General features: G+C 41.6%; 1 protein-coding gene across 7 annotated transcripts in view; it reads left to right on the forward strand.

Moving 5' to 3' along the window:
* The window catches only part of ZNF827 (zinc finger protein 827), a 178,567-nt gene that overhangs the window by 103,062 nt on the left and 52,465 nt on the right, over nucleotides 1-23,040 (forward strand). For all 7 annotated transcript variants that reach the window (XM_032246457.1, XM_032246458.1, XM_032246460.1 and 4 more), the window contains one exon: nucleotides 9,332-9,435. In XM_032246457.1, the coding sequence (XP_032102348.1) occupies nucleotides 9,332-9,435 (104 nt within the window). The remainder of the gene's footprint in view (nucleotides 1-9,331; nucleotides 9,436-23,040) is intronic.

A 23,040-nucleotide genomic window follows, 5' to 3' on the forward strand; every position in this document is an offset into this window, starting at 1 on the left:
GGGTCACAGGAGGTCTCTGTTATGTCCTTTGTATGGTCAAATAAGGCATTTTCTCTTTCAGATGGTCAGGGTTGTCTTCAGGGCAGAGACTCACAGTCATTTTTAATCTTGGACACTCTTGTCCGCCCCCACATTCCCTAACCTGCCACCCAGGGTTCTTTTCATTATAATAAATAAAATCCTTTAGGAACGGGGTCCTCATTTCTGTGGTATTGAAAAGGGAAGAGCAGTGTTCATGAGTACCATTAAAACTATTTTCTTTCATTTTACATTACCTTTTTAATCAACTGCAAGAAAGTAAGACAACTGACCCTGATTCTTATAGATAACATGTTAATATCTGGGCACATTTCAGAAGCAACAGCGATATAACTTCTTATTCAAAATGAAAATGAGGAAGTTAGGAAGACCACATATGGTCCTAGGCCGCAGAGACTGATTGCTACCACGGAACAGAAGGACTGTATCAGAGTTTCCTTCTATATTTCACAAGATACTGATGTACCTGTATAGCGTGTTTGTATTTTGTTTATTAAAGTGTTTAAAAATCTTTTACAAAAATATGTAGACCTAATATATTTCAAATACAATCACTTATAAATATGTTACACAACATGTATACATATAAATATATAAAAAGAAATATTAAACATCTATTATTCTGTTATTAACAAATAAATTAATAAAAAGAAGTAATATTTGAGAAAAAATCATTAAAAGTGAAGAAAACTGCATTAATCATGAAAATTAAGTTGAAAATGAAATACTGTTATTAGATCTTTTTAAAAAGTGGAATATCTAAAAATAAAGTGTTTTTTGAGTGCGAGCTTATTTACATGTAAGCTATTCCAGCTTCTCCAGGAGTGTCTTCTGACCTTAAAGTACTTGAGGAAATGCTGAGGGGATAGTCATAACTAATTCAAATGTTTCCTTTTTTCCTTATCTGTGAATAATCCCACCTTTCTTAGTTGATATGTTTGAGAATCATTAAAAACAAAACAAACAAACAAAAAAAACACCTTTTTTCTCCTTTGGCAAGGCCTGTAATCTGTTATTATTAGCAAGCTCTAGTTTTTGCTCAAAGAGACATTTCCGGTTTGTTCTAATTTCCTTTAGTGTCATTATATGAAACGTAGACTTGGAGATTCCATGTGCAAGTTACCTGTATCCATTTTAATTCCGTAACATGCATATTCCACATATGCAAAAGATTTTTGAACTAAAGTCAGATTAATTCTTGAGATAACTTTGGTCTGTTGCCTGCCTTTTCTTGTGGCTTTCGGAGACATGGAATACTGATTTCTCAACTACTGCTTCCTTTCACTTCAAAATGTTAATGCCGTGTGTAACTCTTGGAGGGTTTCTCAAGGTCTAAGTGATTCAGAGGTCAGAGTTTTAAAAATACTGGTTCAGCGATTATGGACACATCTATGGTATTTCAGTTCTTAAAAAAATAGCATGATATATCAACATGGAAAACCAGTATTGCAGTGGCTTAATAACTCGTTCTGAGTAGAGAGGAGGAAGACACTGTTACCAGGAGGGATAGAAAAGCCACCAGGTGAGGGGCCCAGGGGCTGAGGTCTGCCGGGGAGCAGGTAGCAGTTAGAGAAAGAACAGGTTGGCTCCCAGAGAACTGTTCTACCCGACACGGAGACTTCCAGCTCTCTTTTTGCAGTATAGTTTCTCAGACATATAGCTACTTAGATAACTTGTATTTAAAACTTCCTTAAAGTAACACAAAAGCAAATAAAAATTGCCCCAGATTCTTTTGGACATGTTTCACCCATCTCTCAAAAGAAATCTGTAAACCCTGTTAGGTCGCATAATGTATGGCTGAATAGATAGATAATCGAATACTTTTACTTGATTAATTCACTGAAGAATTTTTTTTTAAGATTCACTATTTAAAAAAAAATTACTGAAGTAATTTATCTCTGCACAGATAGACGTCAGACTATCACTTTAGGATGATTTGCCGGAAACTTACATTTAATAGAATTTCATGCCACCCTGATCTATCTAGGCCCTTCTAAGTAAAAACACATTACAGTGCAGTCTTTTTTTCTTTGTTTAATCTTTTTTTTTCTATTTGTCATTCCCAAGTTTAGTCTTGAAAGTAACTGTCTCTTAGAAAAAAAAAAAAAACCTGTTTCTTCTCTATTCCTCCTTTAAAACTATTGTGTCATTACCAAACCAAGGTATTTTCTGAACTTTCTCTCACAGTCTGTACTCACCTTTTCTTTTCTCTTTTGGTTTTGTTATTGCTGTCAAAATGAGAATCCCTGTAACGTTTGGTTTTAGTGGTGGCATGTGGGGAGGGTTGGTTTTAAGTAGATGGGCCTTCTCTTCTTCATGAAGCAAAACTCCCTGTTGGCCCCCAGGTGTTAAAGGTGGAAATCCTGGTGCCACAACAGGTACTTAGCAAAATGTATCGGTATTTAGAGCCATAATCTTTTATGGACTGTTTTATTATTTATTGTAAATCTTTTCCTTTCTCAGCCCTGTGCTGCTGACCCCACAGCCCATGCCTGGCCTGGAATTGTCCACTCACTGTGACAGCCCTGACCCTTCATATCTTAGTCCTTAGAGATTTTCTACAGGAGAAAAATCAAAACATGCTTTCCACAGCCATTTCACTTGCATCTAGAAGAAGAAACTCAAATAGATAAAAGTTTTCTAAGATTGTATTTTCTAAATAGCAAAACTCAGGGAAAGTAACAGGGGGATTGGGCTGTTTAAGTCCATACCATCAACTTCCAGATGCTGCTACTGAATAGTTGCTGAATATTTATATGAATTCTGTAAGTCTTCCAGGACCCTGTCTTTGACCCAGGCCAAAGGGAATATGTTGAGGTAGATGATTATTTTGTTGAGTGAAAATAAGTGACAATCCCCTCCCTATTTGCTGTTTCCACCTCCTCCTCTATCAACCTTTTAGCAAAAATATTAACCAGAAATAAATCTCTTTTTTTTTTTCCTTTTTTCCGCTTCCTTGGCTTACTTTCTGGATGGAGGGGCTTTTTCATAATAAAATGACTAAAGTTTAGGCAGCTGGAGATTCAGAAGCAAGGGCTATATGGTGTTCACGAACTGGCTCCTTTTCTGGTAACTGGCTGAAGTCACCAGTTGGAGGACAGTACAAACACGCTTGGCAGCACGTCGTAAAGGCTGATGCATTCCATGGATTGTTTTCCTCCCTGGGAAGATGCAGCCCACTTCATCCTGTGTCCGGTACCTCCTGGAACTTGCCTCTCCACTGCCCACCGCCAACAGTGACAGTCACTGAACAGCATGAATGAGGTGTCAGCCTTACCACCCCTTACGGAAGTGCTTTGTCCACCGCAAAGCTGGGCATCACCTGAGAACGTATGTGCTTCTGTACCTTACGGTCACCGTGAGGCGTAGGTGAAGAAAAGGAACTTATGGAATATGGTCTTGGTATTCTAAAATGCACTTTCATGGCACAAAGTTACACATGGAGTGTCTTCTGTTTTCTTAGTACCTTGGGAGTTCAGGATAACCAGTGAGTGTTATTGGAGCTCTAATCCCATGAAGCAAGCTCTGGACTATAGGGCATGCTCCAAGTTTAGTTTTTGCTCCTCCTGAAGTCTGATGTTAATCTGGGCAGCAGAGGGATTAATACATAAATAGTGTCACCATGCGCTTTATAGCTTTGGCGAAATTGAGGCTTACAAACAGCTTTAACGACCTCGTTACCTTCCTTCTTCATTTAGAGTTAATAGCAGACAGGCTTGCTCTCAGAAGCAGTGGCGAATGTTTAAGAGTTGCAAATTGACCAGGCCCATGAGTGGCAGAAGTTTTAGAAAATCGGGCATATCTTAACTTTTATGGGAAAATAATGAAAATTATTTTTACTTGCTCTGTTTCTCAATAGAAAAGCTGTTCAGCTTCCTTCAATACCTTTATACTGAAATGGCTGCTGTCTACTCCCCTCCAGCTCCCCTTTCTCTGTCTCTTCCTTTTCTGCATCTGTTCCAAGGATTCATGGCTCTCTATTGTCCATAAACTCCTTAGGTGTTAAGAGACCAACAAAAGGCAGTGTAGCTGAACAGGAAAGAGTGCAGATGCGGAAGCCAACATGCTCAACTCATGGGCATGGGCCACTACATAACTTCGGTGTGCCTAAGTCTCTACATCGGTAAAATAGGGATAATGCAGTAGCCCCTCCTTACCCACAGGGAATATGTTTCAAGATCCACAGTGGTTAGCCAGGCATGGTGGTTCACACCCATAATCCCAGCACTTTGGGAGGCCAAGGCAGGCAGATCACCTGAAGTCAGGAGTTCGAGACCAGCCTGGCCAACATGGCAAAACCCCGTCTCTACTAAAAATACAAAAATTAGCCAGGCGTGGTGGCACACCCCTGTAATCCCAGCTACTCTGGAAGCTGAGGCTGGAGAATTGCTTGAACAGAGGAGGCAGATGTTCCAGTGAGCCTAAATCACGCCATTGCGCTACATACAGCCTGGACGACAAGAGTGAAACTCTGTCTCAAAAAAGAAAAAAAGACCCACAGTGGTTGCCATAAACCACAGATAGTACTAAACCCTGTATACACAATGCTTTTTCCTATGCATACATATGATAAAGTTTAATTTATAAATTAGGCATAGTAAAAGATTAACAACAATAACTAATAAACTAGGACTACTATAACAATATTCTGTATAACAATATTCTTATTCTGTAACAAGAGTTATGCAAATATGCTATCTCTCTCAAAACATTTTATTGTACTGTGAATAACTGAAATCACACAAAGCCACACTGTGGATAAGGGGGACTATTATAATAATGGTATGTACTCTCAGGGGGTTCTTATGAAGACCAAGTGAAGTTAATACACACAAAGCACTTTAAATCAGTATCAGATACTTAGTGTGTGCTGCTGCTTTTTATTGAGCATGTACTATGTACTGAGAACTTTAACATGAAGTATCTCATTTGAACCCTTACAGCACCCCACTAAAAGATGGCATTGTTAAAACTGTTTTTCAGTGATGAAACTGGGGCTAGAGGGGTTATTGATTGGACAAAGGTCCCTTAACTATGAAGTGACCAATATGGAATTCAGACTTCGGTTTTTCTGATTCCAAACTCTCTGCAAAACCACTACACTCCCCAGCTCCTGACATGAACAGATCTGAATGCAGAGCATGGCAGCTGTGTGTTTGGCCTGAGACCGATTCTCTGTTTACCTAATATCTTCTCTTTGTAGGTAAGACTTACGCCAACCTTAAGCTGCCTTGCCTTCTGAAAGTTTCTCCATTGATTATTTGCCCCCACAGAAACATTGGCAGCCCTTTTGTGCATTTTTAGTATCCGGCAAGACTCCCTTCTAATTCTCTGCTCCCTCAAAAGAAATCTTTTCTTTTCTATACAGGATAAAGCTGGCATCCAGGGTAGAAAATTATTTTGAATGTTGTTTCCCTCAGTGCTTGTCTCTCTTTCGATTCAATTTCTTTGGAGCAGCTCAATGATAATAGGGCTCCACTCCTCACATCAGCAGGAATCTGCACTTTTGAAGAGAGCATGTGAAGACACAGCACTAGCCCATTGCCACTACTTAGCAAGACCCAGGAGACTACTGCCAGCACATAGCATGGCACCCTCTGCCTGCTTCACCTAGAAAGCTAGGTGAAGGTCATTCTTAAATGTACCTAACCAGCCCTCTCTTTTAAACTCTTCTTCAACCTGGAAGTGTCGCTGCTGGCTGGGAACATTGGCCACCAGCATCACCATGTCCCATCTGGTCTGCTGCACTGGCCACGTGCCTTGTCTTCTGCAAGCCCCCCAGGCCTCACTGTCTGCTACAGCCACATGGAGCTTTCTGAAACTGCAGTGTGGTTCCCTGACTCCCTTACTTAAAACACTGCAGTGTGCTCACTACTGTTGGGACAAAGCTGTGATCCCTGCACACAGCATCCAGTCTCATTACCCTCCACCATGGGCCTTCCTGCAGCTCTGCAGACTGGCTGTGTTCTCTCGCAGTGCTGGGGCCACCTTCCCCAGCTCCTTAAAACGCTAATGACCCTACTCGCTGTTTTATGGTGGCTTTTGCAGGAAGACCCTTCCTGGGCTCCCTGGCCTGGTCACACTGTGTTCCATCCTCCACGGCCTTAGCCTCCCTTGCAGTTCCCATTTATGTATGTAGTTGTTAGGTAAATGTACACTCCCTGAGATTCACAACCACAGCTGGTGTTGCTCACCATGATGTTCCCAGTGCCTGAGTGAAGATTATATCATGGGCGCCCACCAAATAATCACCATAAAAGGTGCGGTGGCTCACGCCAGTAATCCCAGCACTTTGGGAAGCCGAGGCAGGTGTATCATGAAGTCGAGATCGAGACCAACCTGGCCAACATGGTGAAACCCCATCTCTACTAAAAATATAAAAATTAGCTGGGCCTGGTGGTGCATACCTGTAATCCCAGCTACTTGGGAGGCTGAGGCAGGGGAATCACTTGAACCCAGGAAGCAGAGGTTGCAGTGAGCCGACATCGTGCCACTGCACTCCAGCCTGGCAACAGAGCAAGACTCCGTCTCAAAATAATAATAATTGCCATAAAACTGAGAGAATGAAGGTAGTACACAGTTTCTCCATGGCAGTGAAATTTTACACCCTTTAGGGGACCCCTCTTGGGACTCCTGTTGTCCCCAAATCGAACTTTCTACATTTCCGTCCAAACACTTCCAACAATTCCCCTGAACCCTCAGATTTCAAGGTAATTTCTATAGCCAGAGTCATGGAAACGCCAAGGCCTTTTACCTGACTTTTATCCTGTGCCCATGAGCGGCCCCCCCCAGCAGTGTTTCCCATGTGATTGTCCACTCAGATGCGAGAGTGTCGCCGTCACCTATGTATAAGCTTCAGAGTTACAGCTCTTTGTGAAAATCTTGCACTCTGGGTTTGACCAGCAGTCCACCAAGATCTCTACCTCCCTGAGAGTTTTTTGATCCTTCATAGTTTTATTTATGGAAGGGTTGAAAATTAGCCTAATCCCTGCAGCTAACTCACCTTTCCAATTCAGAGGGTCCTTTTCTTCATTTTGTAACGCCTTTTATATCAAGGATACTCTACACATTGCGTTAATTTGTGCAGATAAGTTGACTAATTTATGCTCTCCTTTGCACTAGACAGATACAAGTAAAAAACAGTTCATTTATTGAGCACTTACTTGTGACAGGCACTATGGCAAAGGACATTCCAGAGACTATCTGAGTAAATCCTCATAGCTCCTCTGTGAGGAGTGGATACTGTTATCCCATTTTATAGACAAAAAATGAAAGCTTGGAGAAGGCAAATGATATGTGCAAAGTTGCACAGCTGCTAAGTTGGAGGGCTGCAATTTGAACCCATAACTGCTTACTCTGGAGTGCGTGCACTTAGCCACCATGCTGCACTGCCTTGTCCTTTAAAGAAGTCAGTCACTTGCAGGTTATGAGATGCTTGGTAGGAAGCGACATATCTGCCCCTTCCCTTCTCCCCACTTCCTGCCTCCTACGAGCCTATAGCCAGTGTTCACTTTTTAAGCCTATTTAAATTGGTTCGTGTTTAAGATACAAAGAAAAGCCATGGCATACAAAGTTGAGTTAAATCTAGCCTAACATAGTCATGTAAGACTGTATTATCTACCAATGTATGTTTTATTTTTAAAAAGTGGCTTTCATTTTCATCTTAACATTCCTTTTTTACAATTTAATAATAGCAACCATAGCTTTGTGGCATGTTTAGCAAAGTAGCACCAGTCCTGGAGTCCTAGGCTTAGTCTGTTGTTCTGCTCCAGATCTGCTGTTTTGCCCAGGGGAGCAGTGGTCGGCGGGCGGGGCGCGTAGTGATCCCTCCTGGCTGCGTTTCCTCACCTTCTGGGAAGGTTCTGCCAATCAGAGGCACTGGTGGGAGGGAGGGATGGGGCTTAAGGAAGAACCTGGGTGTTCCCCCATTCCCTCTCTGTCTCCCATGGCAGCTGCATCTCCTCTAGTGCTCCGGCTCCCATGACCTGGGCTCCATTTATCTCCTCCTTTTGTCCCTCCAGCCTCAGGGTGACAATGGCTTCCTGCCCTTCCCGTCTCTGGGCTGTGTTACTGCCCCATGGACCTTCCACCATCTGGGTACCCAGTTCCTATGGTTGAATTTCCTGTGTTTTAAATAGATAGGGCTTTCCATTTTCTATGTTGGACTCTGATGGATACTCCAGTATTCTCATATGTGATCGCAGTACTTATTCACATTTTATTTTAGAGGCATGGAATTAAAAACATTTATTTATTTTAAGACGGAGTCTCACTCTGTCACCAGGCTGGAGTGCAGTGGTGCAATCTCGGCTCACTGCAACCTCTGCCTCCCAGGTTCAAGTGATTCTCCTGCCTCAGCCTCCCGAGTAGCTGGGACTATAGGCGCGCGCCACCACACCCAGCTAATTTTTGTATTTTTAGTAGAGACGGGGTTTCACCATGTTGGCTAGTATGGTCTTGATTTCTTGACCTCATGGTCTGCCCACCTCGGCCCCCCAGCGTGCTGAGATTACAGGCATAGGCCACTGCGCCTGGCCCTTAAAAACATTTAATCCTTTATGTTCACTGTGGTCATGGTTTTAGGGGGAACCTGGCAGGATGTCTGGTGGCACTGCTTCTAGTTCTAGCTGAGTCACTAGGGGAGCTTAGGGTCACTTAGGTCAAGACTCTCCTCCATGTTAAATGAGGGAACTCCCTAGGGTCCCTTCTGGCCGCTCCATTTTCTGACTTTAACTCCTTCAGAACCAACACAATTTCAAGTTGCAATTTTCGTTTCTGTGGGGACGAGTGACATGTTTCCTTCAGTGTATTTGTCCCTGGCCCCAGCCATCTGTCTTGATGTATGCAGTGGGTCCCTAAGGGATCAGGTGACAGAACATGTGTGAGCCAGGGCAATTCCATCCCTACCCTGGGAAAATCAAGGACAGGCCCTTTCTGATTCTGACCTAGGCAGGGCACAGCGCACACTCAGAAAGAGCAGAGCAAGAGGAAAACGTACTGCTCAGCTGTCTTTTTCTATGGATTTAACAGTGTTTCAAAGATGATGTTTCGTATATTCCCCCAAATATAAAACCCATCGGCAGAAGGTACAGCTGGCACTTGTCTGACGTGATGACTTTTCTTCCTCTCCATTTTAAGCACAATCTTCTTATATTCACTTAATTATATTCTTAAACACCATTGAAAACAACACCTTATCCAATATTGCGTGTGTATGTATTTGGGGCCAGATGTTCTGGGTGTCTTAAATAACTTTAATTTACTAAACCTCACTCCCCCTCCCCCACCCCAGCCCTTTCTTTTCAGAAGACACATTTAGACAATCACCATTCACCTCCAATTCAAAAGAACTGCTGCCCAGTGAATCTGTGCTGCACGGAAGAATATCAGCTCCAGGTATGGAAACATCGTTGGCTTTGCTTCTACCTTTGGTTGCTTAAGAATTACTTTTCTGAAATGTGCGAATTTTCGATACTTTCAGCTTACAGATGTAGTCATTCATATGCGGTTAGGTTTTAGAAAAGAAGGAGAAACTCAATTTAAGCTAGAAAAGCTTATTAAAATAAAATGTTTATAGTAATAAGCCTCTTCATCTTCACTTTAGGAGCTTATTGTTCTTTACCTGCTGATATTTCGCCCACATAATGAATTTTTTTTCTTTAAAATAATGAAGCATAACCTGACACTAATTTGCTTTCCACGTTGTATTTCAGACTGGCAGCCAGGAATATAGGGGAGGGCAGTGGCTAGAGCGCTAGTTCCCAGCAGGGCAGGTCATGACCCCAAAGGGTGTGGGCCGCCACAAAGACCACCTCAGTTTCCGTGGAAACAAGACAGCTCATTGAGAAAACCATGCCACCCAGATTTTGTCTCTCTTCTTGGCCATAGTATCTAAATATATCCATCCAGTGCTCCGGTTTGCCATCTCAGCCATCAGTACATCATTTTTTATCCATTCTTCCTTTTTTTATTTCTTCTTTTCAGGGTAGAAGGAAGGATGTGCTTGCTGCTCCTTATCCACAGCATGGCCATCCTGGAGGGCTTACATGTGTGTTCTCAGAGTTACTGTGAACCACTGCACTCTAGTTCATCCTTCCTACATATACCCACCCCACCTACCACCAATCCAACAGCCAGAAAACTTCTGCCAGTTACTACCTTCCTTCCCAGCTGCGGAGAGGATCTCAGCAGCACTCAGTAGCCTCCATCTGCATTCATTTGTCCAGGAGACCGAGGCCGGGTATGTGCAGGGCTCACGGCAGGGTTATTGGCCCCACAGCCCCTTCAAGAATAAAGTCCAAGTCTCCTCCACATACTCAAAGAGCCCTGTTTCACAGGACGCTGGAGAACTGATTAATTTGCAATGACGAAAGAATCCGGTAACATCTGAAATACTGGCATCGGATCTCACAGGTCATTGGAAATGGTTTGTGACGAACTAGGGGTGGAGGGTGGGAGTGGGGAAGGCAACTCTTTGTCATTCTTGAGTCTCATAAGGGCAGTTCCATCGCTTCTCATCTCCACACATCCAGTCAAAGAATGCAGATACCTGCATGCTTTCTAGCTCTGCAGGCAGGGCTTTTCTATTCAAACACCAGAAATAACGTGCTTACACAAAACCACATTACATAATAGCTGGTTCTAGAGGTGGAAAGAAATTCTGCTTAGTGTATGTCTTCATACTCCAATAGGGGCTCTTGGAACTACTGTTTACTTCCCACAGTGTCATTTTGAATAGCCGTCTCCCTGGTCCCAAAATCATTGCCCTGCTGTTAAGTTGATGGATTGTGACTTTCTAATGTCAAAATAACTGCCTAGGAATTGCCTGTCAGAATGCTGTGACCCATACGGCCAGCATCCCATGATGTATATACAAACCCTGCACTGCTGGCTTAATGTTTGGCTTGGCTGTATTTAAAGCAGGGTTTGTTGGTCAAGTTAAAACTTGACCTAAAGAGTGATTTCAGTATATGTTTAACTGTACATAAGGGGTTTTCTGTGATTTGCTTGGTAAACTTACGTTAGACATTAGATGAACTCACATTTTAAAGGCTTAACTCTTGTTTTGGGGGAGAAAGTCAGCATAACCCGGATTTTTAAAATGTAAATCTACCCTGCTGAAACATAATCAATCTAATACTCCACCAAAGCCTTCCTTCTTACTCCACCAAAGCCTTTCTTCAGGTAGAGAAAAGCAAAATGACTTCATTTACATTTTGTTAAAATAAGCAGCTAAAAAAAGACTTTAAAAAAAAAGATAAGCAAGGTGAAAATGCTTTGGGAATGGAGTTGAAATTTGAAAAAAATTTAAAATGATAGGGACAACCTTGTGATCATAAAGGTCTCATAATCTGAAGACAGTTTTGTAAGGAAGTTCTCAATTATTTGGACTAATTGTGGAGAAGACCAGTCTGAATTAATCAAAGTTACCAGTGTGGAGACTTTTAAAGAAAACTTACTTCTTTCAAGTCTGGACAGTGATGAATGGCCATGGATGAGTATACATCCTGAGGCCCTTAATCACAATTCTCAAATCTAAAAAACCCTACCAACCAAAATTTTTGGTATACATATTTTGTGGCAAAACCTAATGGGAAGCTATTTATAGTCTTTATTTATTACAAGGGTGAAATTTACACATTTTGCTGCAGAAATATCAGTGCACTTGACTATGAAGTGTTGCTGCAGGCCCACTGGGATGTTACGTAAAGTGTGTTTTATGCACCATGTTGTCATCCTAAAATCAGAAAGAAGTATGAATCCCAAATTACATCTGACCCCAGGGGTTTCAGATAGATATTGTGAATCCACATTTATTTTAGTAATCTGCTACATGCAGTGCTGGGAGCAAGGACAGTGAAGCTACAGTCGAGGATCTTAAAGTTCTGAAGTATAAGAGTCATGGGTTCTTATAGAACATTTCATCTGGGATAGTAAGATTGGGGTGTGAAGGGAAAAAAATGAAAAGAAATTTTTAGAAGACCAATCCAGCAGCAGATTGCTGAAACACTGGAGAGGACTGGGGACAAAGGACAGGAGACCAGCCGGGATCCTCTAGTTCCAGGGCGGCTTTATAAATAAGGGCCTGAGTTAGAGAAAAAAAGAGGAGTGGGGTGGGAGAAGCAGACAGAGGATGAGTTGGCTGGTTGGGAGACTGGCTAGCTTTGCTAATAAGCAGGTTGAATTAGGAAATGATAGTGGCTGTGAAGAAATGGGGAAGCCAGAAAGGAGACAGCTGGCTTTAGTGACTAGGTAGAAAATAATTTGTTGTTAGTGTACAAACGAAAGCCTCAGAATCCTTAGACATCTTCTCTCAGGTGATTTAAACATTACCATTAGGAAACTATTTCTACCCTTTCTTTACTTAACAAACCTCTTTCAGCAGATAATGCAAAAATAAATGTCAGCCCAGAGAATTCTGTCAGATTCCCTATTAGCAGAGACCATCATTAATGAGATATAATGCGCCTAGTTCCATTTCCCTTGCAAATGCTGAAAATACATAGCATCATTTCAACAATATATACAGTATTGGTCTATAGTTATGTACCTTCTACCAATAGGATGAAGCGTCCAGATGCCTTCAGATCAAAACCACAGAGCAGTTGAGGTGCCAGATGAGAATATCATTTAGTGCGTAGCAGCTGCTGGGCCAAGGGGATCCATGGTAGCCTCACTGTGTTGTGCTTGTGTTTCAGGCCTGTTGGAGAAGGAAGCCAGCAGTGAGTGGGATTGCAAAGTAGGGAGAGGTTGGTAGAACTGTGGACTGTGAAGAGATCAAGAATAGCACAGTTAACTAGGCATTTGCCTTCGGCAGATGGTATCTGAAACTCACAGCTGCCACCGTCCCAGAGAAACAGAATAAACACAGAGCTTCACGGTGTCCTGGCCACGGTTGTTGCCAGTATTTCTAGACTGACTTTCCTGAGAACTAAAGAATGCTCATGTTAGCCAAGACCTAACATTTTCACTTGCTGCGAACGTCTTAGGCAGAGGTAGCATCAGGAATCATTAATAAAATGATGAGTTAAAAACGGCTGTCAACTTCTGCGGGAGGGATGTGGGGACAAAATATCCTTAGAGCCATAAATAGATTACTGAATATACCCTGGGTGGTGATGTTGCTGCTGGTGACTTTACAAAAGACATAAAAGAGCTTTCCTATCATGGGGGAGATAGAAATTACAGACGACGTGTAATTTAATGTACTTTATTTAATTTATAGTTGACTCACTTTGTGCAAAATTTACATCAATAGGAGAAAGATTCCGAGGTCAGGTGATTTTTCAGGGCGGTGAGTCTGTATTAAGAGCAGACCCATTGCCGTCGTACCTGCAGCTGTTCCTGTTTCCCATCATCTTGCTGTAAGCAAAGGCCGTTAAGAGAAGAATTTATATCCCAGTACTGCTTTTAAACAATGTGGAGCTTCCATTCTGTGTTATTATGATTTTGAAGTCACAGTATGTTTGCTCTGTATTAAGCCAAAAAACAAAAACACAACCAGAGCGGGTGTGAAGGAAAAATGTGGGTCTCTATGGAATTCTCTCCGAGTGTTTGGAGTCCCCCGTGTTTCCATGTGTTATTTCAGATGGAGCCGGGAGTGAGATGATGGAAAGCACATCCGCAATTATATTCGTCAATTCCTTCCCTCATTATTTCCTAACTTGCATTTTAAAAGTCTCTTTTTGTTGGTTGTGTTTATAATGTACAAATCAGAAAAGGTAAACATCAGCACCCCTCAGCAAAACAAGTTTTTATTGGTAGGCAGGGGGAAGTTTTCATTTCTTCAGGACCTGCTATGCCAATCAGAATTTGATGTTCAATCAAAAGGCTCGTTTGGAATTGTCTGCCTTGTCCCCAGGCTTGTTCTTGATCCATTTTCCCCTTTCTGGTCTGACTATCAATCTAATATACTATGTCATATACTTTCCTGAAATCTAAATAAATGATGCCTTGCATTAGAGTGTCACCTGCTACTAGCTCTCAGCCTGACACACTCCTGGTCAGAGTGACCTCTTTAAAACAGTTGGCTTAAAAAGACATGTCTCGATGTGTGCGTGTCACCTTCCTTTGTGTTAAGACTTCCCAACTCACGCCTCGAGAGAGAGACACACACATATAAAGCATCTTGGATTATATTATAGCAAACTATTTTCTTCAATCCATTCTCAAACACAGCAGATTCTTTTTCAATTTAGACAAAGTCATAGATAAACAATAGAACATAGGGTGTTGGTGTGTATCATTTTGTAACTTGAGCTTTTTTTTTTGATGAGACAAATTCATTTTGTACAGAGAAGGAAGCTAGCAGTTTTCAAGGGTCTATTAAATTGTCAGGCACAGGACATATGTCATCTCATTTTTAATTCTGGAAACAACTCATTGAGACACAGGAATTATCTGCAATTTACAAATGACTACCTGGAGGTGTAGAGAGATTTAATAACTTCTTCAAAGTCATGCAGCTGGGGAGGGGCAGCACAGGAATTCAGACTCAGAATTGCATGGCACATTTTCTCTCTTTCTGCCCTATCTTGCTGCCTGCTAGTCAGTTGATGTCACCAGACCCTGACCAAAAGGAGCACACCTCTCAGTGTTGCCCACATTGACCCCAGCCATTGGCATTTTAAGTATTACTGATGCACTGCCTTCTTTTAGTTAGAAATAAAAATGAGTTCGTTAAGTAAGATACTCAAAATAATTTATAAGTGCTTACTGTTGATTAACAGAATTCTAATTTTATACTCTTCTATTTCTGTCTTTTCTCTCTTCCTTTAATGCATTAATAACTTTAGTCCAGGCTCCTTTCTTTTCTTTTTAGGGCCAAACTATATGCTAGCACAGGAGAAAATCAGTAATATCATAGTTCGTTGGAACATTTCTTTCAGTTAAGATGTCAGTAGTTTTTAATGGGTCATCTGGTTCGTAGAAATGGCTTTATGAAGCTGTGTTAAAACTTTCAGTTAGATAAAACGTGTAATGCCAAATTTAGTGATGATCTGGTCAGCAGCACAGAAGAAAATTTCTAGACTGGGATTCAGGAGAACTTGGGTTTGGTCCTAGCCCAATTTCCTGTGGAAAGAGATGAGAAGGTCCACAAGCTCCTTGTACATGCCCTGTATTAAAAGTTCTGCCATCTTGATATGGTTTAGCTCTGTGTTCCCACCCAAATCTCATCTCAAATTGTAATCCCCACATGTTTGGATCATGGTGACAGTTTCTCCCATGCTGTTCCCATGATAGTGAGTTCTCACGAGAGCTGATGGTTTTAAGTGTCTGGCAGTTCTTCCTTCATTCACTCACTCTTGTCTGCTGCCATGTAAGATGTACCTGCTTTCCCTTCCACCATGATTATGCTTCTTAAGGCCTCCCAAGCCATGCAGAAATGTGAGTCAATTAAACCTCTTTTCTTTACAAATTGCCCAGTCTCTGGTAGTATTTTTATAGCATTGTGAAAATAGACTAATACACATCTGTTACGGCATTGTAAGTTTAGCCCAGGCTCCTTTCTTTTCTTTTTAGAGTCAAGACTATATGCTAGCACAGGAGAAAATCAGTCTAGTTTAGGGCTTTAATACTAAAATTCTGCCACCCACAGTGAGAGTTGGGAAAGGGAAAAGTCACCATAGTTAGTTCTTGAAAGACACATTATTGAGGAGAGGTAGTGACTGGGATGGGCATGAGAAGGGCTTCTAGGAAGCTGGGGGCGTTCTATTTCTTTATCTGGTTACTGAATACATACGTAGGCAATTTTGTAAAACTTCATCCAGCTGCATTCTTATGATAGTATTTCTGCATTTATCAAGGCTAATTGGCTTTTTTACAAATAGGTGAATCTAGATGCCAAGTGGACACCTTAAGGCCGTTATAGGAGTGCACATTTGCTTCAGACTATGACAGTGATCATGACGACAATAGTTTTTCAATTATGCCACTTAGTTTGCAGGAACATTTCTATTTGTAACATGAACTGGTTGCCCTGAACTAATGACATATAGGTTGATATATCTTCTTCCTGTTTCATTTCAAAGCCAAAAACTATTCCACACTGCTTATGGCATTTCTTTGATGTATGGCAGGAGATAAGCTATAGTCTGTGCAGCTGTTTACTAGAGGGAGAAAGTTTCCTGGTTACGGATTTTCTTGATCCAGACAATGTTATTTGAGGCCAAGGACTGTGTGCTCCTTGCTAGCCCCATCTGTCCCCCACCAGCCTCATTTAGTCTTAGAGTATAGGTGTATTCCAAAGGAGAGCTGTTGACTCCATTAGAAACTAGTTGTAGAGAAAGATATTTCATTAGACACTGTCCGCTATCTGTCTGAGCTAGCTTTTCTCCGTAATTAACTAATTAAATTAAGTTGCCAGCCCCTACGGACCAGCATTTATAGGTTCACACGCTAAAGTACAGGTACACTTTTTTAGAGGGTGACAACCTTTCCAAAGGAGAAATGTGTATCCGATTTAGATGCCTCACTTGAAGTATCTGTAGAAAGGCACAAAGGTTAAGAAAAAAAAAATGTGATTGTGTGGCCAAGCCCCTTTATCTCTGCCCATATGGTTTGAGTCTCCCCAGATGGGTTGAGTCACTTGGTATTAAACATAATTATCAACACTTTCATGTTTGTACTTTGTGGGAAATGCTAACATTCAGAAGCCCTTCTAAAACCAAGATCCAAGTCAGGTTTGGGGTGGCATGCATCTATGATACCAGCTATTCAGGAGGCTGGGGTGGAAGGAACTTGAGCCCAGGAGTTTGAGACCAGCCTGGGCAACATAGCAAGACCCCGTCTCAGAAAAACCCAAATCCCTTTTGAGAACTTTGTTTCTCAAGCATAGGTTACCCCCAGGGCTGTGGCCACTTTGGCCTTGGCCTGATTTCTTCCTCTGAACAGAGCAAATTTCTATGTGCTCACATAAAGTATTCCAAACACCCTTTATAAGGCCTCAGCAGTGCCTATGGTTGCGTTTTTACTTTTGCAAAGACTATTTAGATGCCTCGAGAATGAATAGTGCTATAAAAGGCCAAATTCTTGAATATGTGTAATGGATGATGGAGAGTATTTGTTTGAAAATTGCAATGCAGTGACCCTGGCTTCAGTTTGGGGCTGGCTAATTCAATCTACAAGGCCTTTTCTCTATATACAATATGTTATTCCATTTCTTTGCTATCAAAAATACATATTCTCATTTCATGCAATTTCTTCTTTGTGTTTATTCCTTTTCAGGGCAGCAACTGCCCTCTGGTAACCAGGATAGAAAAAAAGAAAAGTAATTCCGCTCATAAACTAGACCATCTATTTTCATTCAAACAAATCCATTCTGTATTCTCTTACATAGGCCAGATGAGTGCCTCTCTGTGGTAAGAAACACACTCCTACATCACACCATGGCTGTCTCCTGATGCAGTGATAGGGATGATGGTCCAATAATTCATTTTTTATTTGCTGCTATTCTCCCTCATTCAGTGTGTCTCTTTTAGCAAGTTACTTAGCTTTTCTGTTCTTACTTTATCATTCAGAAAAAAAAGATGTTCACTAGAAGTGCAGAAGTGTGGCCATTCTTTGCATTCTCATAATGTAAGGTTCACCACGCCATCCCAGATGTTCCATTCAGACATTCACGTCGAGGTCCCTGGAGCTCTTTAAATTCAAAGGTCTTCAAACTGAAGATGGCATTTTCCCTGCCTCCCACTTTCTTCATACCACTCCTCTAAAAACGTCAATCAATGAATTAAAACCCTCCTCTCCTGTTTTTCTGTCTTAATAGATAGCATCATAATCACCACCTGCCATGGCACACACCATAAGTTTGGACACCATTTGTTTGTATTCCCTCAGAAGCAGATTGTGAGACAAATTTGGGTGCAGTTTTTGTTTTGTTTTGTTTTTTATTTGAGACAGAGTCTTGCTGTGTCACTCAGGCTGGAGTGCAGTGGTGCCATCTTGGCTCACCCTAACCTCTGCCTCCCAGGTTCAAGCAATTCTCCTGCGTCAGCCTCCTGAGTGGTTGGGATTACAGGCACATGCCACCACATCAGGCTAATTTTTTTTTTTTTTGTATTTTTAGTAGAGACGAGGTTTCACCACGTTGGCCAGGCTGGTCTCAAACTCCTGTCTTTAGGTAATCTACCTACCTCTGCCTCCCAAAGTGCTGGAATTACAGGCATGAGCTACCACGCCCGGCCTAGTTTTTTGTTTTTTGGGGTTATTTTTTGGAGGTGAGACCAGGAAGCGCACTGGTAGCCGGATGCAAAAGTGAGCCAGGCAAAGGAGAGCAGCCAAACAGGTTACCAATGTGGCCAACTGGAGATTAATTTCCCTGGGGACCTGTGGGACACAATGTAGGATACACACTTCAGAGTTTCCTACCTGAAGGATGAGACAGCTGGAATATTTATGCAAGCAGTCATCAGTTAAAGCTGCACCCAGGAGAGTTAGTCCCCCCAGTCTGGTGGGCCAACCAGGTTTCAGGGGCCACAGAAAGCCCATAGGAAATACATGCAGCACTGGCGGTAGGAAGTAAGGCACTGAAGCCATGAAGGAGAGGTGATACAGGGTGCGTATCACTTATCCAAAATGTGTGGGACCAGAAAAGTATTTCAGAGTTGAGATTTTTTTATTTTTATTTTTTTATGATACTGGATGAGCATCCCAAATTCAAAAATCTGAGGAGCATTTCCTTTGAGCGTCATGCTGGTGCTCAAAAACTTCGCATTCTGAGCATTTCAGATTTGGGGTTTTGTGATTTGGGAAGCTTAACCTGTAATTGGGGAGGCACACGAGGAACAACACTGTCTGCTGCACCATCTTTCATTATTGCCTCTTACTCACCCTCCACTTCCATTCAGTTACCATGTCCCATCGATCCCTCCTCCTAGATCTCTCCTCATTCTAACTGAAGTAACTTTCAAGTCTTCATCACTAGTTCTCTGGATTACAGCGGCCTCTGGCTGGTCTCCCTGTCTCCAGTGTCACCCCCTCCAACCCCTGCTCTCATCCTATAGTCCAACTATCTTTCTAGACTGCAGATCTCATCAGGCCACTGCCAGCCAGGGGGCCTTCCCATTGTCATCAGGATAAAATCTAAACTTTGACTGATGCACATATATTCATAAGACTGATTATGATATGGGTCTGGTTTTGCCACAGGTTAGAATGGATCCATTTATGAAAATAAAACGTACCGTAAAGCCTCTTATAAATATAATTGGTTTCTACCTAATGCGGGTGCTCACATTGCATTAGTCCCCACTCATCCTCAGGGGATACATTCTCAGACCCCTAGTGGAAACCTGAAAACTTGGATAGTACCAAACCCTATAAATAATAGTACGTTTTTTCCTATACACACATACCCGTGATGAAGTTTAATTCATAAATTAGGCATGGCAAGAGATTAACAATAATAATGAAATAGAACAATTTAATAACAACATACTATAACAAAAGTTATGTGAATGTGGTCCTTCTCTCAAAAGATCTTCTTGCACTATATTCATGCTTCCTGTGCTGATGTGAGGTGACGAAATGTCTACACCATGAGATGAAGTGAGGTGAATGACAGCCGCAGTGATATAGTGTGAGGCTGTTGCTGACCTTCTGACACTATGTCAGAAGGAGGATCATCTGCTTTTGGTGATCCTCGATCATGGAGCCACGACGATGTTAATGGTTAGATGTCAGGAGCAGAGGATGTCAATGACTAACGGATGTTTAGCGTATACAGCATGGAATGCCAGAAAAATGGGTGACTCATGTCCCAGGTAGGACAGAGTGGATGGCAAGAGATTTCATTAACTAAGAACAACATGCAATTTTTCTTAACTTATGAAATGTTTATTTGTGGAATTTTTCATTTAATATTTTCAAACCACAATTGACCATGGATAACTGAAACCATAGAAAGCAAACCCACAGAGTAAGGGATGACTGTCCCATGAAGTAACTCTCCTTTTAGAATGAAATGGTTTACGCCGGGCACGGTGGCTCACGCCTGTAATCCCAGCACTTTGGGAGGCTGAGGGGTGTGGATCACCTGACATCAGGAGTTTATGACTAGCCTGACCAATATGGTGAAACCCCGTCTCTACTAAAAATACAAAAATTAACCAGGTGTGGTAGCTTGCGCCTGTAGTCCCAGCTACCTGGAGGCTGAGACAGAAAAATTGCTCGAAGCCGGGAGGCAGAGGTTGTAGTGAGCCTAGATCGCACCACTGCACTCCAGCCTGGGTGACAGAGCGAAACACTGTCTCAAAAATATTTAATTAATTAATTAATTAATTAAAAATATAGCAGGGCTATATTCGTTCACCTTAGATGCAGAGCTGATTGCCAACCACTAAAGAAGCTCTAGGGCATTTCTGGAAGCAGAGAGTGGGAGATGGAGGCACAAGAAGACTTTAGATGGTTTGATGTGAGAGTCCAATACTTAATATGAAAACTGAATACTGATTTTCACATGTAATAATAAACCTCCCAGTCATAAAAATTGCCTCTGTCCTTAGCCTCACATTAAAAAGCTTGGAGTTGGCTGGGTGTGGTGGATCACACCTGTAATCCCAGCACTTTGGGAGGCCAAGGCAGGTGGATCACCTGAGGTCAGGAGTTCAAGACCAGCCTGACCAACATGGTAAGACCCTGTCTCTACCTTAAAAAAAATGCAAAAATTAGCCGGGTGCAGTGTTGTGCACCTGTAGTCCCAGCTACCTGGGAGGCTCAGGCAGAAGAATCGCTTGAACCCTGGAGGTGGAGGTTGCAGTGAGCTGAGATCATGCCACTACACTCCAGCCTGGGTGACAGAACAAGAGTCCATCTGAAAAAAAAAAAAAAAAAAAAAAAGGTTGGAGTTACTTCAAGTAGAATTTTTTTCCCATCTCTGGGCTAACAGATGTTTTATAGAATCTTTTTTATCAAATTGCTTCTTTTTTAATATAAATTATTTTAGTGATGGGCAGTTTTATATTTTGATCCCCATAAGGCAAAAGTTCACATTGGAGTCTCTCATTAATACTTATGGTCAAGTTTGTGTGAGACAAATTTAAATTCAGGCCTAAATTACTATGGAATTTGGGCCTCCCGTGAAAAAAGATAAATCTGTATTTCTTTTAAATTATTAAAAAATTGTGCATGGTTTTTCCCTCTTGCTTGGGAAACATGTCCCATAAATCTTCCAGTACTTCCAAGGATGTTTCTTGCACATGAAGAGAGAAAGAACTTTCTACAGCTGTCAAGCTGCACACCTCCCTAGTCTTAGACCTCCTCACCTCTACAAGAAACAGCAGAGACAGATAGTACTAGATTTGGAAATTGCCACATGTACACAGCCATTTCTGTCCTTAGCTTCCTACACTCTCAAGTGCTTTTGCGTTCCATCTCCTCCCAGTCTTTTCCTTCTCTGTGTCTGCTGTAAGCCATGGTGAGGCTTACATAATGCAATACTTACATGAAATACTCTATTAAAAATATAAACAAGAAGTGAGAGGGAGGCCACGTACAGTGGCTCGCCTATGATCCTAGCACTTTGGAAGGCTCAGGCGAGCCAGTCATTTGAGGCCAGGAGTTTGAGACTAGGTTGGCCAACATGGCACGAAACCCTGTCTCTACAAAACAAACGAAAATTAGCCAGGCATGGTAGTGCACATCTGCAATCCCAGCTACTCGGGAGGCTGAAGTAAGAGAATCACTTGAACCCAGGAGGCGGAGGTTGCAGTGAGCCGGGATTACGCCACTACACTCCAGGCTGGGCGATGGCATGAGACCCTGACTCAAAAAAAAAAAGAAAAGAAAAGAAAAGAAATGAGTTCTCTTAGTTACAGAGTACAGAATAACAGAGCTAGACGTCAATGTCTCGTTCTAGGAATTTAATCTACAAATAGACTTGAGCAAGCTACTTTAAGGGATATGGACAAAAATACCACTTTGCAGCATAAAGACCAGAAAACAAATTAAATGCACATAGGTAGGAAACTGTTTGAATAAACCATGAATATTCAGTGGGAAACTCCACAGCCATTAAAAAAGAATGAAGGAGATCTGTAGGAATCTCTTTGAAAAAATACCTAAGACATATTGTTAGATTTAAAAAAAAGGAAACTGGCTACTGACAACATGTGTGACATACATGATCCTATTTATGTTTTAAAACAGAGGCAGTACATTTATGTGTACACAATAGGTTGTATATGCATGGATAATTTCTTAAACTGTGAATAGTGATTACCACTGACAGGGATTGGGAAAACGGGAAGTAGTGAGAGGTGTTCTTTTATTTTTGAGTTTATATCCTTTGTTCTATTTTTTTCATCAATTTGCATTACTTTTATAATTTCTAAAAGTTAAAAAAGTAAAGTGGGAAGACATTGTGTTCAGTCATTTTTTTTTTTTTTTTTTAGAATTGGCCTTTACTCATATAATAACTTGGAGCCATAGTGAATAACCTCTAAATCAAGTAAACTGCTAAAAATGTAAAGCAATAATTCCTAGCCATCTTCCTTCAGTGAGCTTCCCCAACCAGAAGCCAGAGTTAAATGAGTTTTTCATACAGTTTGTGAGACTACAGAGCAGGTTACAAATCCACATGAATGATATGCTAACCACAATTTATAAAACTATGGGCATATAGGAAAAAAAGATCAGAAAGAATAAATCTAGAAATGTTAGCTTTTCCTCAGTTTAGTTGGCATGTCAAGTATTTATGCTTCTATTTTATGAACTTCTATTTTTATAAGAAGTATATGTTATTTTCATAATCATGTAATTGCCTGATGGGCCCTTCCTGCCTGCTGCACAGACAAACCAATTCACTGAGACCCTGTTATTGCATAAAGAAAGAGTTCAATTAATGCAGGGCAGTCTAGCAGTAGGACTGGAGTTATCACTCAGATCAGTCTCCCCAAGAACTCAGAGCCCAGGGTTTTTATGGATAATTTGATGGGCAGGGGGTTAGGGAATGGGTGCTGCTGATTGGTTGGAGAGAAAATCATAGGGGTATAGAAGGTGGTC

This window comes from Sapajus apella, unplaced genomic scaffold (genome assembly GCF_009761245.1).
Source record: "Sapajus apella isolate SASKATOON/1434 unplaced genomic scaffold, GSC_monkey_1.0 scaffold61, whole genome shotgun sequence".
Taxonomy (NCBI): Eukaryota; Metazoa; Chordata; class Mammalia; order Primates; family Cebidae; genus Sapajus; species Sapajus apella.